At 33.3% G+C, this 17,582-nt stretch overlaps 1 protein-coding gene across 1 annotated transcript in view; it reads left to right on the top strand.

Annotated features, from left to right (window-relative positions):
* The window catches only part of LOC113516731 (uncharacterized), a 30,171-nt gene that overhangs the window by 6,230 nt on the left and 6,359 nt on the right, over positions 1-17,582 (top strand). The window contains exons 7-20 of the mRNA XM_052901987.1: positions 1,663-1,680; positions 3,716-3,752; positions 3,888-3,905; positions 4,082-4,211; positions 4,997-5,094; positions 6,418-6,492; positions 7,982-8,034; positions 8,841-9,028; positions 10,388-10,557; positions 11,443-11,676; positions 13,197-13,429; positions 14,554-14,776; positions 16,055-16,292; positions 16,981-17,128. Coding sequence (XP_052757947.1) covers positions 1,663-1,680; positions 3,716-3,752; positions 3,888-3,905; positions 4,082-4,211; positions 4,997-5,094; positions 6,418-6,492; positions 7,982-8,034; positions 8,841-9,028; positions 10,388-10,557; positions 11,443-11,676; positions 13,197-13,429; positions 14,554-14,776; positions 16,055-16,292; positions 16,981-17,128 — 1,863 coding nt within the window. The remainder of the gene's footprint in view (positions 1-1,662; positions 1,681-3,715; positions 3,753-3,887; positions 3,906-4,081; positions 4,212-4,996; positions 5,095-6,417; positions 6,493-7,981; positions 8,035-8,840; positions 9,029-10,387; positions 10,558-11,442; positions 11,677-13,196; positions 13,430-14,553; positions 14,777-16,054; positions 16,293-16,980; positions 17,129-17,582) is intronic.

Here is a 17,582-nt window from a genome sequence, read left to right as displayed (position 1 = left end):
TTTTTATAAATAAAGATAAATAAAAATTTTCGATACACGTAATAATAATTCATTCCTATTTAAGAGATTCCCTCTTATCGGTGGAACTTTTGCTGCTAGGATTTTAAGCGACTTTCTTTACATCTTGATACGACATGACACGAAGTTTTAACTGGAATTGCCTGATCTAACTATTCCTTCATATCCTTTCCCTTTTTCCCATATATTACCTTCTATTATGATGTTCATAATTTCTTTGTGTCGTATCAAGTGTCCCGAATTTTTTTTTTTCTGACCTCAATACTATATATACATGACAATATTTTCATATCAATGAATATTAGAATGGTAATCCTATTAAGATTTCTTTTTCAATTAATTCTTTACTTTTGTATGTAGATGTATTTATGTGCTAATAAATAAGCATTTTTTTTTATTATGACGCTTTTGAAAAATCTGCACTAGGTAATAGAAAAAGATGTGGTTCACCCGATTACGCTATCCGTGTACAATGGAAGAGCGGAGGATGGAATAGTAGACCTACCATGGCGAATTCATCGAAAATTAACCACAACGGTTTCCAGGGACTTTTGATATTATCAATAATGGCAACTATCGTCCCTGTTATTAATAATCTCTTCTATAAACCCAGCAGTTTGGGAACAGCTACAAAACTGCACTAGTCTGTTGAGAATGCGAGATAACTAAAACTGCATGTTATTCGAAACGATACGTGTTAAGTAGCTTTCTGTCACTTCAAATGGAGCTAGATTTACTCTGTCTTTCTTACAGAATGCATTTAATTAAAATTTTTGATTAGAAGGGACTGGATAATGAGCGTAATTGGCTTTTTCTTCATCGAAGTATTCTTGTTCTTACAACTATACCAAAGAGAGTAGATAGTTAATAATACCTATATATCTGTTAATTTTAGTGCATTAGATAATAATATGACTATGCAAATCTATGTAAACCTATATTATTAGTACGATTACATATTATAATCCCAAGAATTTGGACAAGTAATTATTTTATCTGCAAGGTGATAATTTTATCACTGGGATAAGATTATTATTGTGATAGTTTAAGGCCAGTCGTTCTAGTGGATTACAATCGCCGACCGCTACTGGGTGATTTCTCTTTAATAAAATGGTAAGTGCATAATATTAAGAGTAATATTCAATCTTATGATTTTTATATTATTTTGCAATTTTATCTAATGGATATATACTACTGGCAAAATCCCCCAAGGGGCAGGTCTATGTTCAACAGTGGACAATTAACTGATAAGATGATGATAAATTTTTTTTTTAATCTAATAAGTTATAGTAGTTTGATCTTCAAGTTTGGATTCCGTGTGTATGTTATGTATGTGTAATTTAACAGTTACCAGTAAATGAAATATTTTTGTTATACTTTGTTTTATGTAACATACAATGGCAAACGAGCTCACGGCTTACTTGATGGAAAATAGTAACCATCGCCTATAGACATGAATATTACATGGACATAACATACTGGTAGTTGTCCTGCGGATTTCTCCGCTTGAATTAGAATAAAAGTCGCCTAGTAGTATTACATGTTAGGTAATTTATCTTACGGTCTATCAATATAAATATTAAATTAACATTGATGCTTCTTTCTTTCTTGGGTTTTCTGGAAGAAAACTAGTTGGGAGTTAAGCTCGCCTTTGTACATATCGTAATAGTCGTAGAATACTGACGGATATATATATATATATATATATATATATATATATATATATATATATATATATATATATATATATATATATATATATATATATATATATATATATATATATATATATATATATATATATATTTGTCATTCGTCAGTATTCTAATCTGACGATATGCTTACCTCTGTCATATTTTTTATGTATTATTAGTGTGTACAATAAAGTGCAAAATAAATAAATACTGAATTGTTTGGATGTTTATTTATCTATTTACTCTTTATTGCACCGCTTAAAGAATAATACAAAGATAAATATGTATATAGTATATTTATGGAGTACATAACTAGGTCTTATCGCTAAAGCAATCTCTTCCAGACAACCTTTAGGTAGAGGAGACAGAAAAAAATTTCGATATTCGATTAGCGTTTAAAGGTGGCTGAAAGACTATTAAATATTCTATACAGACTGACCATTTCCTGTACCGCGCAAAGTCATGGGGCACAGCTACTTTATAATATTATACGAATAAAGATAATAGTATGTAAAAGTGTGACAGTATAAGGCAGTATTGTGGTATTATGATACCACATTAAGATTAAGAAAGTACGATTCCAAACTTGTGTGAAAAAAATTGGGTTCTGAAATCTAAGTTTGAGATATGTGCATAACATGTAGACACAACATCCAATTAATAATTTAGGTATATAAGTGCGCATGAGCCCGAGCCTATATACCTATTTTTCCTGAATATTAAGAAAAAGTAGGAATGTAAAAACTGACACATTTCATGTATGTACGTAATATCTTTATAGCGTATAAAGATTATAAGTTATATCTAATTGTATAATTATTTAATGTCGCATAATTATTGATATGATAGATAATAAAAACCATTCATATTAAATGGGCTTAAGAATACGAGTATAGATGTCTAAATATTTTTAATGACAGAAATAATTTTCAAAATCGGTTCTCAATTTTTTTGCGTATAAATTCAGATAATACATAAAAAAATGAGGTGAATTAATAAACTCCTGATTTTCAAAGATTTTTTTGCACTATTTACTTTAGTATATATTAGTTCCCAAGTTATAAGATAAACGTATATCTGAAGATATCGTATAAACTCGGACATGGAGCCGATTTGCAAAATTGTCTCGTTATAGTTAGGTAACATTGATGTATATAAGATTTTTTCAGATGATGTCGAGGGGGAGAAGTGGGAGGGGGCGGGCTAAACTACAAACTTCACAAACATTTTATTTATAATTTTTTTGTGAATTAAATTGTAACTACACTATTATTTAAAAAAATGCACCAAATTTGCTGCCCTATACCTACCTAAATCTACCGCTCTTCAAATTTGGAATTTGCCTTCAAATTTCCAATTTGAAAGGACAATGGCTCGGGGTAGATCACTCTTTCTGCCCCCTCCGCACCTCTTTCCCTCTGTACATACTCAGTAACGCTTGACTGCGGTATAGAAAGAGATCGAATCCCAGCTTAAGTTTCTGAATTATCAAATGCAAGTTTGGATCGTTTGAAGAGATTGTCATTGTTTCGCGCTTCCGAGGGCACGTTAAGCTGTATTATTTTTAATGGATGATAATGGAATGATAACCCCGCGTACGCTAACACTATACGCCGATTGGGCATCAATGAGAGATGATAGGTGAGAATTAAAAGGCAGGTTAGTTAGTCCATCGTGATGAATACACCTCGAATTCAACACGATAGCTTTCAGGAGGGACTGCGTGGAGGTCGACCTGATAGGGTATATAGCTAGCAATGGGACTTGTAATCCATTATTATTAATTACTAACAATCCCTTCCCCCCACGTAAAGCTGTTGTCCGATAAGCAGAGGATTAAGTGTATAATCTATCCAAGTGTTCTGAACCCTCCCAGGGGGGCTCATATGGGGGCTTCGGGGCGAGCCCTTTTGCTCCGCATTCATTACCAGGGGCTACTACTCCTGGGTCTCTGGCGTTATTACCTTTAATAGTTGACATTTTTTCTTTGAAAGTTTCAATAGGGGAATTAAATCTCTTCCTCTTCTCGATAATGATAGGGTATTTTTTTAAATAAATAGCTAAATGGGCTATTGTATTATTAATTAAATTCTAATAGATGTATAATGGCTAATAAAGTTGGCTTTGAAATTCATAACACTAGAGGAGACGCGCTCATGGATATAGCAGTGGTAGCTAGTGTGTAGGAATGTTGTGTGTCAACTTAGTCAACTCTGAACCGATTTGGATAGAACTTTTTTAATACTTTCGATGAAGCGATTCTAATTATAAAGAACATTCTAACTTGCAGTTCCGGTGAGCAGTTTGCTCCTTGTCACTTTGATTAGGTATTTAATACAAAAGTGTAACATTATTTGCGTTGTATTAAGGTGTGGGACACACGATGGTACGTTCTGGCAGTGCTAGCAGCAACTGCTGCTGCTCAAGATCCATTCACTCTCAGAGAATTTGTGAATGGAAATTTTGCACAGAGGGGTTTCAACGGGACCTGGATTTCAGGTTAGTTTTAATATTTTATTTGTTTATTGTTGAGCAAAAACTTCTATAATAAAAATTAAGTTAATTAATAATAAAAATTAATTAATTAAATTAAATTAAATTAAAATCCTATAATAATATAATTGAAGAACCTATAACCGATGAGGAAGAAAGGTTCTAGAGTGGCGACCTCGTACGGGCAAATGCAGTGTAGGACGACCCCCACTAGGTGGAGTGACGACCTCAAATGCATTATAGGAAGTCAGTGGATGGAGATGGCTTAGGACTGATACTTATGAGAGTCTATGGGGGAGGCCTATATTCATCAGTGGATAGGTAATGGCTGAAATAATGATGATAAAAAAGTTTTTTTTTTTTCGGAAAATAAAAATGGTAAACAAGTTCTAATAGAAAGTGGTAAACGTCGTCTATAAACATCAAGAGCACTATGATCATCACAGAATATACAGATACGACGGCTATTGTATTCCTCGTGCGTTGCCATTCTTGAGAACTAAGATGTTATGTCCTTCAAACCCAAATAGCCGTGCGAAAAGAACTGACTGAAATATAAGTGTGACAGAGATACCCAACCCAAGTGGACGACTTTTGTACAAAGTTTCCCTCTGGTAACATTTAGCTCGTACTCTACCTGTGTTTACTTATCTATGATCAACCTAGTTCTAATATATTTTAGCGATACTAATGATTTTACGATATAAGTTTTATATCCTTGACTGTTTAATGTTAATAAATTAATGATTTTTCCATAATGTAAATTTTGGGTTTGTTTAATTTTCTTACAGATACGGAGTTCACATATACCATTTCAGGCGAGGACGGTATTTATTTATTTAATGTGGAAACTCTTAACAGTACCGACCTTGTTGATCCAGAGTTATTGGTTCGTAATGCATATTGTTTTTATTTTCATAGGACACCATTTTCATAGGATAGGATATAATAGTTTTTTTTATATAACTTAGAATGGCAAACAAGCTGACGGCCCACCTGATGGAAAGTGGTAACCGTCGCCTATAAAGTATAAAAGTTCTTGAGTAGCGAAATCGTAAGGGAAAAACGCAATGTAGAATGACCCATTAGACTAGATGGAGTAAAGACCTAAAATGCATTGCAGGGGAGTCAGTGGATGCAGGTGGCTCAGGGCCGTTCCTTATGGCAGTCTTTGGGGGAAGGTTTTTTTTTACAACCTAGAATGGCAAACAAGCTGACGGTCCACCTGATGGAAAGTGGTAACCGTCGCCTATAAACATGAGCAGTACCATGGACATAACAGAGTATACTGTTTCGAAGTAGTAGTATATATGTAGTATGAATAAATACTTTTTATAAAAAAATCCATGAAATATATCACATCACTTATATACTTTTAGTATCTATATACTCTAATAAGTATCTTTCGGTGCACAGAAATATGTGACCACTAACCTATTGCTCGCAGCTTCGTCCGCGTACCCGGGATATATTCACTGACCGGGACAAAAAGTAGTCTATATATATATAACTAGCGACCCGCCCCAGCTTCGCACGGGTGCACATTACATTACATCACATTGGAAACCTTTAAAATTATCACTGTTTCTCTACTATATTATACCTGTATTATACATAAAAACCTTCCTCATGAGTTACTCTATCTATTAAAAAAAACCGCATCAAAATCCGTTGCGTAGTTTTAAAGATTTAAGCGTTCATAGGGACATACAACATGACAGAAAAAGCGACTTTGTTTTATACTATGTAGTGATACGTGTATAACCAACTTCAATGTAATTGATTAAGCTGCTAATATTGTAAGAGATCACAAATAAACAAACAAACTCACGTTCACATGTATAATGTGAGGTTTTCCCTAAAGACTAAAGTATGTGGTTTCAAAAAAGGTATATTAAGGTTTCTTCAGAGTCGGCAACGTGCACGTGGTACCCCTAGTGTTGTATATATATATATATATATATATATATATATATATATATATATATATATATATATATATATATATATATATATATATATATATATATATATCTTACTAATATACATACATATAGATTAGTAAGGACTGATGCTGTATAACGAAGACTTCTTTGCCTTATGTATCTTTAACCACGAACTAAATATACTACAACATTATAACAATTATTTGGTTTTAATCAATTTTGGTCCACAGTCCACACTTATGGTAATAGACAAACTTTACTTACAGAAACTACTAAACACCACTCGGCCTGTATTATCTGCTGATAGAAACTACATTTTGGCTGCTAGTGAAGTTCAAGGAGTAAGTATTTCATTTAGTCATAATAATAAACATTATAGTAGACGGGCTGTTTGTTTGCTACCTTCGTGGTATGAAAAAAAATGGTCTGATATATTCCTAGATGAGAAAAGGATCTTTTTTTTTGATGGGTGAAAATGGTATGGTAATCCCGCCTGCGCTAACGAGATATGCTGGCGGAGCACCAGTGAAGGGTGATAGATGAGAATGAAAACAGGCCAGTTAGCCCATCATGATGAATTCATCAGGAATTAATCATGATAGTTTCCAGGGAGAACCGCGAGGAGGTTGACCTGATTGGATATATTACTAGTAATAGGATTCTCAGTCTCCATTACTAACAATCCCTTTCCCCCCTGAGAAAAGGATCGTATGTTTCTATTATCATCCTGACCATAACTGTTTCTCATATTGCAATTTATACTTTCCGACCAAATTCAAAAGAAGGCGGTTTCACATCGATTGTATTTTTTTAAGTTTGAATGAATGAATAAAAATTCTTTATCGTTTCATTCAAATTCTTTGAAGATACAGTATTCGAGTATTCTGACACTTCCCTATGGTTGACTGGGAGAGAATGCTTTTAGCATTAAGTCCGCCATGTATACATATTTGTACTAATGAATAAATAAATAAATACAGATTATAAAAATTAACAATATATACACAAACAAAATTAATACTTAATTACATAAAAGCAAGATAAATAGGCAACAACGGGCGCCTTATCGCTAAATAGTGATCTCTTTCAGGCAACCTTAGGATGGTGACGAATAATTAAAATTGTCTCTGGTCAATGCTCTACCTTAAAAGACCCATCTTCCTACATTAAAATGAAAGGCTACAAGAAAATTAGACAGATTCACTTAATCTTTGTGATCACTTAATTATGGCTTCTGCCTTACCAAAAAGTTTTTTGCCATACCTTAAACTTGGCTCTAGCGATAGCATTGATATACTTACAGATTGGTCTCATAAATTTTTAATCAAAATCGATGGATTAGCTTAATTTTTAAATCGAAATAACTGGGTTTTTCGCCATTAAAGTACTTTTCTTGTAGAATATAATTTTAAATTATTGAAGGTAAGTACGATTTTTACTATATCCATCAAGTTTCAAACGAAAGTAATATTTGTATCTCTAAACGTACCCGTAAGTATAATCTAAATACAGTAGATACTCTCTGAAAAAAAAAAAATAGTAGGTATGTTTTGAAATATAAAATATAATATGCTTCGAAAGCTGTTCTGTTTTTAATATAACTTAATAAAATAAATAATCATAGTAAAATCTGTATTAGATCATTCGTCAATTTATTAAAGTTTACAATTTAATGGTTATATACTTACTTACCCATTACTTACAGATATAAATCTTATTTGCTCTGATTGTCATCACTGAATATTGACAATTATGATGATATCCACTCATCATCATCATCATAATTGTTTTTTATGGCAAGTTGTGGAAATAATCATATTTATTTTTTAGGTCTATCGATATTCAACTACGGCCAAATATACGCTTTACAATATTGAAACAAAGTAAGTTGCTGTATTACCTTGTAAGTTATATCATCATAATCATAACAGCCGTTCTGCTGTCTACTGCTGAAGCCTCTTCCTCTAATGGGGGGGTTTTGCCAGTAGTTTTCAGGCTCGGCGAGCGGGTTGGCAACCTCAGACTTTGGTGATGTTTTAAGAGGGACACTGCTGCCCATTTTTCGATTTACTGTACTATTATATTATACTGAAGTATAAACTGAAATTTCGTAAGAAATATTCGTACTTCTACTTTAGATGTGTAGGAAAGGACAGTGAAATTATAGGGTTGAGGCATATCATCATAATTCTCAAGCGTAGGCAAAAGCAAAGTATTAGTATAACGTAGAGAATCCTGTCTTAAGAATGCAATGCCCATAACAGGATATTCTGCGATATCCATAATATTTTTCATGTTACTTTTCATCAGGAAAGCCGTTAACTTGTCTACCATTTTAAGTTGCATAAAAATATATATATATATGTAGTGGTCATTTATTTATATACTAATGCAACTTCTGCATTAGTAATTTTACTAGTTACTTATTTTAACTAGTAAAATTATTATCACTGGCTTAGTATAGCCGTTAATTTGAAAACATGCAACGGTTTTTAATACGGGATTTTTTGAAAATTTGTGTTTACAATGCACCTATAGCACATATGCGCCTATAGCACACATACAATAGCACCTATGTGCTGTTCACCCAGGTCGGTAATAAATATTATTTTTGATATTGTGTATAATTTTAGCTTGTTACGTACAATTTATCGGTCCTTGAATGTAATACGCTTTTTGTTTTTTTTAGTGATATATTCGAGATAGCTGGTCACCAACGCTTGCAGCTTTGTATCTTCGGCCGGGGACACTCACTTGCTTATGTGCTGAACAACACTTTGTATTATTTGCCTGAGAACAGTATCAATCCAATAAAACTCACAGACGATGGCATAGACGGAGTTATATACAACGGACACACAGACTGGGTGTATGAAGGTACTTACGACAAACTTAATTTGGAAATCTATTGAAATTATATTATTATTTAATGTCAGTTACTAAAAATCTTTGAATTTTTTTAATGGAAGACAATGGAGAGTTAAAGGTAAATACTGTATTTTATGCACGAAAATTATTAATTCACTCTTGCGTCACCTGCCCTTTTCTATCTGTTCTCCCTTAACTAAAGGTTGTCTGTAAGAGATTGCCCTAGCGGTAAGACCGCCTTTTGTACCTTTATGTGTATATTTCAATCTGTATTTATGTTACTGTATTTCATTTGAATTATTCACTTGTCATTTTATATTTTTATTTATGGTGCAATAAAGAGTTAAATAAATAAATAAATAAATACTGCCTGCGCCAAAGGTATACGGGTATGGCGGGGCACCAATGAATGATGACAGACTCATTGTGATGTTATACACCAGGAATTCAACACGATGGTTTCCAGGGGGAACCAAGTAAAGGTCGATCTGATAGGGTATATTGCTAGCAATGTGACTGGTAGTTCGCATTCGCTAACAAACCCTTCTCCGCAATCTTTGGGTGTTTGTTATTCAATTATTCAAAAACGACTGTACGGATTTGGTAGGATTTGACAGATAGGTAGATTATTGTCCTTATTCTTGCGGGAAGAACCTCGGGGTTCTTAAGGTTATTTTCCGGGGTACGCCTAGTTTTTTAAAAAAGGTGAATATATGTACTTTTAGACATGTCTTTTTTAAACTTTCTTTGCATCATGTGGTGGGCACCAAATAATTTTGAGGTGAGCACACCCCACCCGGCGCCCTTTTAAATACACCTATGCTCGGGATACTAAAATATCGAGATGTCTGAATATTAAGCTTATTTTTCAAAAAAGAGTCAAGATTAAGCCTACAAAGCGATGAAACATAGTACTAATAATTGGTACCAGGAGAATAACAGGTGAGGGTGAAGTTAGGTCATATTGACTCGTTGTGATGATTTCACCAGGAATTATTTAATGGCTATGTACGATAATTTCTAGGGACGAACACGTGGTGGTAAATTGATTTGACAAGGTATATTTTTAGTAATGGGGCAGCTAGTCCCTTTTACTAACTTATATTTTAATTGGGTGAAAATGAAATAGTAACTCATTTTACTTGCACTATCGCTATACACTGGCGGGGCAACAGTGAAGGATGATAGGTGAGGATGAAGCAGGTTAATTGGCTCATCGTGACAAATTCAACAATAATTACCTAAGATGGTTTTCTTGGACCTCATGGTGATTAACCTAATAGAACCCATATAGGGAGCTGTTCTCCGTTAAATAGTGAAAGGTAGTATGACGATAAATAGTGGCTAATATACATCTACTTGTTACAGAGGATGTCATGTACACAGGACAAGCTACTTGGTTTTCTACGAATGGTTCTTACTTGGCTTTTGCTAGTTTCAATGACACAGAGGTTGAAACTTACTCGTATTACCACTACACGGGCACGTCGGACCCAGACGATCTTTACCCTGAGCTGTATCATCTGAAATATCCTAAGGTACAATTCGTCTTTGAAAATCCAACTTTATTAATAATGATCAAAGTCGAATATGTAATGTACTGAACCTTACACAATCGATTTTATTAGATTTTGTTGAAGTAGGTAGTTATATAATAATAATATTTATTTATTTAGACAACATAAGGCCCAATTTGTTAGTTATATATGTATTTGTTTAACCTATGTTAATAAATGAACGGTCATGACGCTCTTGCATTGATAACCTGTCCCATCCAATATTTTAGGATGGAACAGTCCCTTTTACCGTCAATTATCTTTACAGAACACTATTTGAGTGTTGAATGGTGTGGATGACAGTAGATATTTTGGCAGTTTCTACTGTAAAAAGAAGTATTGAGTGAAATTTTTTAATTAACGCAGTGAACTAGTTTAAGCAAACAAACTGGGGAGTCATTTGGGTGAAATGTGGTAACCATTACCTATAGAACAGCACCGACTAAGGGAACAAAGCTCAATATGTTACTAGTACAACGAAAGAAGAACCTGAAATAAATCTCTATAATCCAACTCAAACCGCCTAGCCAGCGAAATTGTAATTATATGTACTTCTTATAAAGAGAAACCCATGGCCAGAAGTGGAACATTAATGGGTTGTTAAGATAAGGTCTATATCATATATAAATGAATATATAAATTTTCAAATATAGTATAAATTATCATTGTCAAACTCACTATTCACAGAGGGAATTTTTAGTCTTCTCACAAAAAATTACTTATTTTGTTTTGTAGTTTGAGATTCAAATGTTTAATGTGCTACAGCGTCTTCTAATAACTATAATAATATATTGTAGCTGTAATTTTACTTACTGAACATTTTTTATAAATCTTTGTAGCTTAAACTTATTAAAATTATTGTTTTAGGTCGGTCGTGTGAATCCTTCAGTAAGTTTATACGTAGTTGACCTCAATTCTCTGGTTGAAGATAATAATTTGAATTTCTTGAGGTTGAATGCTCCCGAAGAGGTAACCGAAGACCACATACTCGGTGGAGTGACATGGCCCACCGATAATGAAATCGCTGTTCACTGGCTTAACAGGCGGCAGAATTACACTATTCTTAGAATTTACAACGTGCTCAATATCAGCGATTATGTTGTAAGTGAATATGGTTTCTAAAAATAAAAATAGTCGATATTATAATTTGACCGTTTCTTTGTGACTTTGATGACAATTATACCTAATTAATAATTAAATGAAGAGTTTTTATAAGTATGTTAATTTTCTCGGATTTAAGGCCATTATTATTATCTAGTAGGCAACTATGAGTAGGGATATATGAAACCAACATAAGTTTAGGGATTTTGTTAATACTATATGTATTATTAATAATTGTTGCGGCGGTAGTCACTTATCATCAGGGGAGCCGCATGCTCGTTTGTCTCCTGTGTTGTAAAAAAAAATACTAGATTTTGCTCGTAACTTCATCCGCGTGATTCGAATATGCTCACTAATCGGGATTAAAAGCAGCCTATTTCCTTCTCTATTCCATATTGTATTAAAATTTTTAATTATTGGTTCAGCCGTTAAGGCGCTAAGAGCAATGTAAACAAATAAACAAAAGGATTACACCTTCGGTAGATCTATATTTACTAAAGCGAAAGTCCTGTGACCACTTTCTGACTGCCTCACACACGTTGCGATTAGTTTATAAATAATTCGAAAGGTTACGAAATTATAGTATAAAGTACCAACACTATTTTCCTAAGAATATTGTATCAGATAACTGAGGGGTAAAAACATGGAATACTAATGTAGACGAAGAATAATTCGAAATAGAATTCCCATGCCGATTCGTCTGGTCAGCGTGATGGTAATAATCCTTCTCTTATGAAGAAAAATCCGAGATCAACATAGGTTTTTACGACACAACCAAGATAGAAATTTTATTTTATATTGTTATTTGGATTTTATATATGTAAATCAGTAAACACTATTATTAGACATTTTATTATTTTAAAGTTTTATTTTACCTACGGGTAAAATAAAACTTAATAATTTTATTATTTTAAAAGGTTTATTTACTTCAATATAAATTTATAAGTTTTACTAATGTAATTAAATTGTAACTAGATAATGTCTGAACATAATGTTACACATGTTAACATGTGGTAGATAATAAAAAAAATATAAGGAGTCTTAATAAAATAAATAGATGCCAAGACAATATTTTATAGAAATTTTGTCTATTTGTATGTTTGTTCCGGTATCACGCAAAAATGCAGTAGGTATTTTCTTGAAAGCGGTTTTCAATTGTATTTCTAAAGGTGTAACTTAAAATTAGATCGGCAACGCACGCGTAATATCCCTGGTATTACAGGCGTTCATAGGCTACGGTTATCGCTTACCATCAGGTGGGCCGTATGCTTGTTTGCCACCTCAGTGATATAAAAAAAATCGGTCATATGATTATATTTATACGTCATCTAAAAGTGATGTGTTTCACTGGTTTACCTGCTTTTGAAATCCACGCTTAAGAAGTAGCGAGCAAAAAATTAGTAGGTATATAATAAAAAGTAAATTAAATAAAATACTTGGAATAATGTACTACCTGGGATAGGTATATAAGACAATACATATTTTCTTCATAATAGGTGTTATTTTAAATTAAAATACAGGATGAACGAAGAGCGGAACCTAATGGCTGGGTTCCGATTGCATTGCCTCAATTTAGTAGCGATGGTTCATACTACGTGTCCACCCGCTGGTCCCATCCTCAAATTGATGGAAGAATATGGCAACATCTCTACCTCAGCTTGAGAATCGGCAACAAGATCGAATCCAGTTCAATAACACCGGGATTGGCTACTGTTAACAGTTTTGTCGGGGTGAACGAGGACGGTCCATATTTGTAAGTGATATAAAATTACATGCACGCTACAATACTCAATTATACCATATCTGAGTCACAGGAGTGGCTTTTTGTTTCAGTTTGTATTGTAATCAATAATTATTTATTAGTGCAAAAGCGGATTTAACTCAGCATTCTATCTGTCAACTTTTAGGATAACAGAAATTTTATTTAATTTTATATTATTATATTTTATTTATTTGGCGCCCTTAACAGAAGTTTACAAATACAAACTTTAAGTATAACATTAATGTATTGATCAGGTAAACTTGCCACAACATGTGCACACAGCATGATCCAATAATAAATGCGACTGCAACAAAGCCATTCGGTTACAATTATTAGTGCTAAAAATTAAACATATAAAAGAAAGTTAAATAAAAAACAAAACATAAGTTAAATAAGAAGATAAATATTACATTATTAAAATAATTTTATACAGGTGTCTACGATATTGATTGAATATGATGGTCCAATCAAAAATATTGAAGATTGTTGTAGGTAAAAAGTTAGAGATGTGTTTATTATATACCTACACGCGATTTATATAATACATACAATGACAACGAAGAACTACGACACATACTGATCTTCACTTCATAGATCAGATTTTTTCATTTATTAAATCAGTCAAAGCCAATAAAATAAAGCTACTTATTCAATAACACAATGCATGGGCAAGGCCGTATCTCTTGAGGTCCTTCTGTTCCTGTTTCTTATACTACTATCATCCATTTGCAAATATAGCTCTCTGGTGTTGAGTTTCTAGGTAGCCTTCGTTATATATATATATATATATATATATATATATATATATATATATATATATATATATATATATATAGGTATATGCGAAGGCGTATTCATCTATTAACATCAGAGGATGAATATAAAATTATTAAAAAAAGCAGTATGGGGTTTTCATATAAAAACCATGCTATTTAAGTTTCTTCGGAGTTGGAAACAGGCACGATTATAATCTTAAAATAATATTTTTTCAAAATTTTCAATTTGCTTTTTTATTCAATATCTGTATCATTGCTTACTTTCTTTTTGTAAGCATTCATTAGGTACTGTTTATCATCAGACAAACTGTTGTTATATAAAAAAATTGTACTGCGTAGTTACTACACACGCACGGTTCCCGGGAGTCAGTGGCGGTCTGAACTCCGTCGTGGGGGCGCGAGGGACGGGTGTATCAGCTGTAACATTCAGCTGCCAGAGGGAGGACCGTGCACTTGGGTTACGGCCACCGCGAGTCGCGGCGGTAGATACCTGTCTGTCACCTGTTCTTCGCCCAATGAACCCTCAGCCACTTATATAGTCGACCCGTTACAAACCAGTGTGGTGAGTAAACTATCTTAACATATTAATGTAAAGTAGAGAAGGTGATTATTAGTAATCCCCATTTTTAGTAATGTACCCTTTCTTTTTTATGGGATGAAAAAGGAATAGTAATTCTACCTATGTTGACGGTTTAAGCTGGCAGTGTACCAGAAAAGGATGATTATTAAGGATAAAGTTAGATTAATCGGCTCATAATGATGAGTTCCACATGAATTAGCAATGATGATTTAGTTTTTGGGTGACCGCGTGTAGGGTTACTTAACCCCAGTATCCTTTTTCCTCTACGATAGGGTGTAGAACTAACGTGTTATTTTTTTTTATTTATTTTTTTTTCTATAGAACTTAGAATGGCAAACAAGCTGACGGCCCACCTGATGGAAAGTGGTAACCGTCGCCTATAAACATGAGCAGTACCATGGACATAACAGAGTATACTGTTGAAATATATATTGGTTGAGTATAATGGTGAAATGTTAGTGCCAGATACATTGCATAAAAACGTTTTAGATTTGATTTTTGATCGAATTATTTTCGGTAAATTAACTTTTACACTTTGACACAACCCAGGCTTAAACCCGTGCCGAGGTTTCTCATAACAAAAAGTATCCTGCTTTGAGAACCAAATGTACACTCATATAGTGACACTCATGATTGAATATAAGACAATTGATGATAATGTGTTTTATTAACACTTAATATTTCCTGTGGCTTCGTCCGCGCGTATCAGTACATATAATATTCTATGTGTTAAATTAGGATATAAACTGTGTACCAAATATAATTTAAATCCATTTAGTAGTTTTTGTGTGAAAAGCTAACAAACATACATACATTCATCTTTACTAACTTTTACATTTATAATACTAATATGATTAACAAAATACAGATTGTTAAAATTGGTATTTTTACCAATTGCATATTTTTTTTAATAGATATTACCCTTTGGTAATATCTATTTAGATGAATTGTACTAGTGATGAAGAGGGAAAGGGTTGGTTAGTAATGGGGTCTAACACCCCCCTGATAACACCCCACACCACGCGTTTTTCCCCTGGAAATAATCGTGGTTAATTCTTGTCGAATTCTTCACGATGAGCCAACTGTCCTGCCTTAATCATCACCTTTAATCTATCACTGGTGCTTTGTCAGCATATACCGATAGCGTAGGCGAAGTTACAATTCCAATTTTTACCATTAGAAAAAAAAAAACTAATAACAGATTATCAATTGCTTATCATCATTCTGCTTATTTTAAAACAACTAATTTCTTTTGTTTAGACCAATGCAATTCTTTATGTATGGGAGACAAACAGTATAGTGCGAGAACGGCTTGTTGAGAAGTCTCGTCCGGAAAGCGTTATATTCACGGTGCCACTGGAGAACGGTATTCAAGCGCCTGTCCGATTGCACATTCCACCCGGCGTCGATTTGAATGATACCTCGACGCAGTACCCCCTGATCTACTACGTATACTCCGGCCCTAATACCAATACAGTGTATGATACATTTACAGTTGGTAAGTATTAGATAAACACTGTTATCTGTACATATAATAAAACTGTACTAACTGTAGGTCGAATGTCTGTCTGTAGAAAAAAAAACCCTAAAAATGAAATAAAACACAAGATTTTATCTTTTTTTTTTGTTTCTCTGTCTGTTTGTCTGTTCGTACAGGCTAATCGCCGAGATTGTTGGACCGATTTAAATGAAATTTTACATGGTGTTGCCTTACATCCTCGGTCAACATTTAAGAATCACGGAAAATTAAAGTTTTTTTTTTATACAATTTAGAATGGCAAACAAGCTGACGGCCCACCTGATGGAAAGTGGTAACAGTTGCCTATAGACATAAGCAGTACCATGGATATAACAGAATGTACTGTTTCGCCCATGATACCCCCCATGCGTTGCCATTCCTGAGGACTTATGTGTTATTCCTCTGTACCCTGAAAATTCACGCCATATCTCACCCTTCAAACTGAAACACAGCCATGCAAACACAACTGCTTTGTCCTTTTAAGGTAGCCAAAAAAGTATCTAAGTAAACGACTTTTGTACAAAGTATCCCTTTTTATTTTTGTCATATTTCGAGTAGTTACTTTGGTGTTCAGTTTTACTGGCAGAATTACTTTTATTAAAAAATGCTTATAATTCATTTTCACTTTACATGACTACACTGTGACTATACAAATATGATTTTTTAGGATATCATTCATATATTACAACAAATCACAATGCGATCTACATGATAGCGGACGGCCGCGGCGCCGGTCTCAACGGCCAAGATATTCTGTATTCACTGAACAACAGACTTGGTACTGTGGAGATAGAGGACCACTTGGTGATTCTCAGGTATGTTCACTCATTTTTTATTAGGTGCAGCTCTTTCCTTACCACGATTTTAGGATAATCTCTTCACCTTTTGATACATCACCACATCAAATGTTTCTTTAATCTGTCGCTGTATTTGTCTGTTATAACTATGCATTTATCTCACTCTTTTTCTATCTTAATTAAAAGCCAATACAAAACTTTATTTAAATAGTCTTATACTAATTTTAAATCGTTATTTTTTCTGATTCTACAGTAGTTTCGGGAAGTTCTCTGTTGGGAAGAAACTATAAAAAACTCAACGGTTAATTATATTTTAAAAATTAAAAATCTCTATTAACATTACGTATATTTAAAATAACGTGGTCTTTGAATATTTAATAGCTTTTCTATTTTATTTTCTGAACTAATGTCAAACTGTTTATATTGTACGCTAATTCAGCCATTAAAAATTCTGTACTTGTCAAACCGCTTG

The sequence above is a fragment of the Galleria mellonella genome, unplaced genomic scaffold (genome assembly GCF_026898425.1).
Source record: "Galleria mellonella isolate WM207_F2 unplaced genomic scaffold, CSIRO_AGI_GalMel_v1 utg83, whole genome shotgun sequence".
Classification (NCBI taxonomy): Eukaryota; Metazoa; Arthropoda; class Insecta; order Lepidoptera; family Pyralidae; genus Galleria; species Galleria mellonella.
Note: the sequence above shows the minus strand (reverse complement) of the source record. Positions and strands in the feature narration are given on the sequence as shown.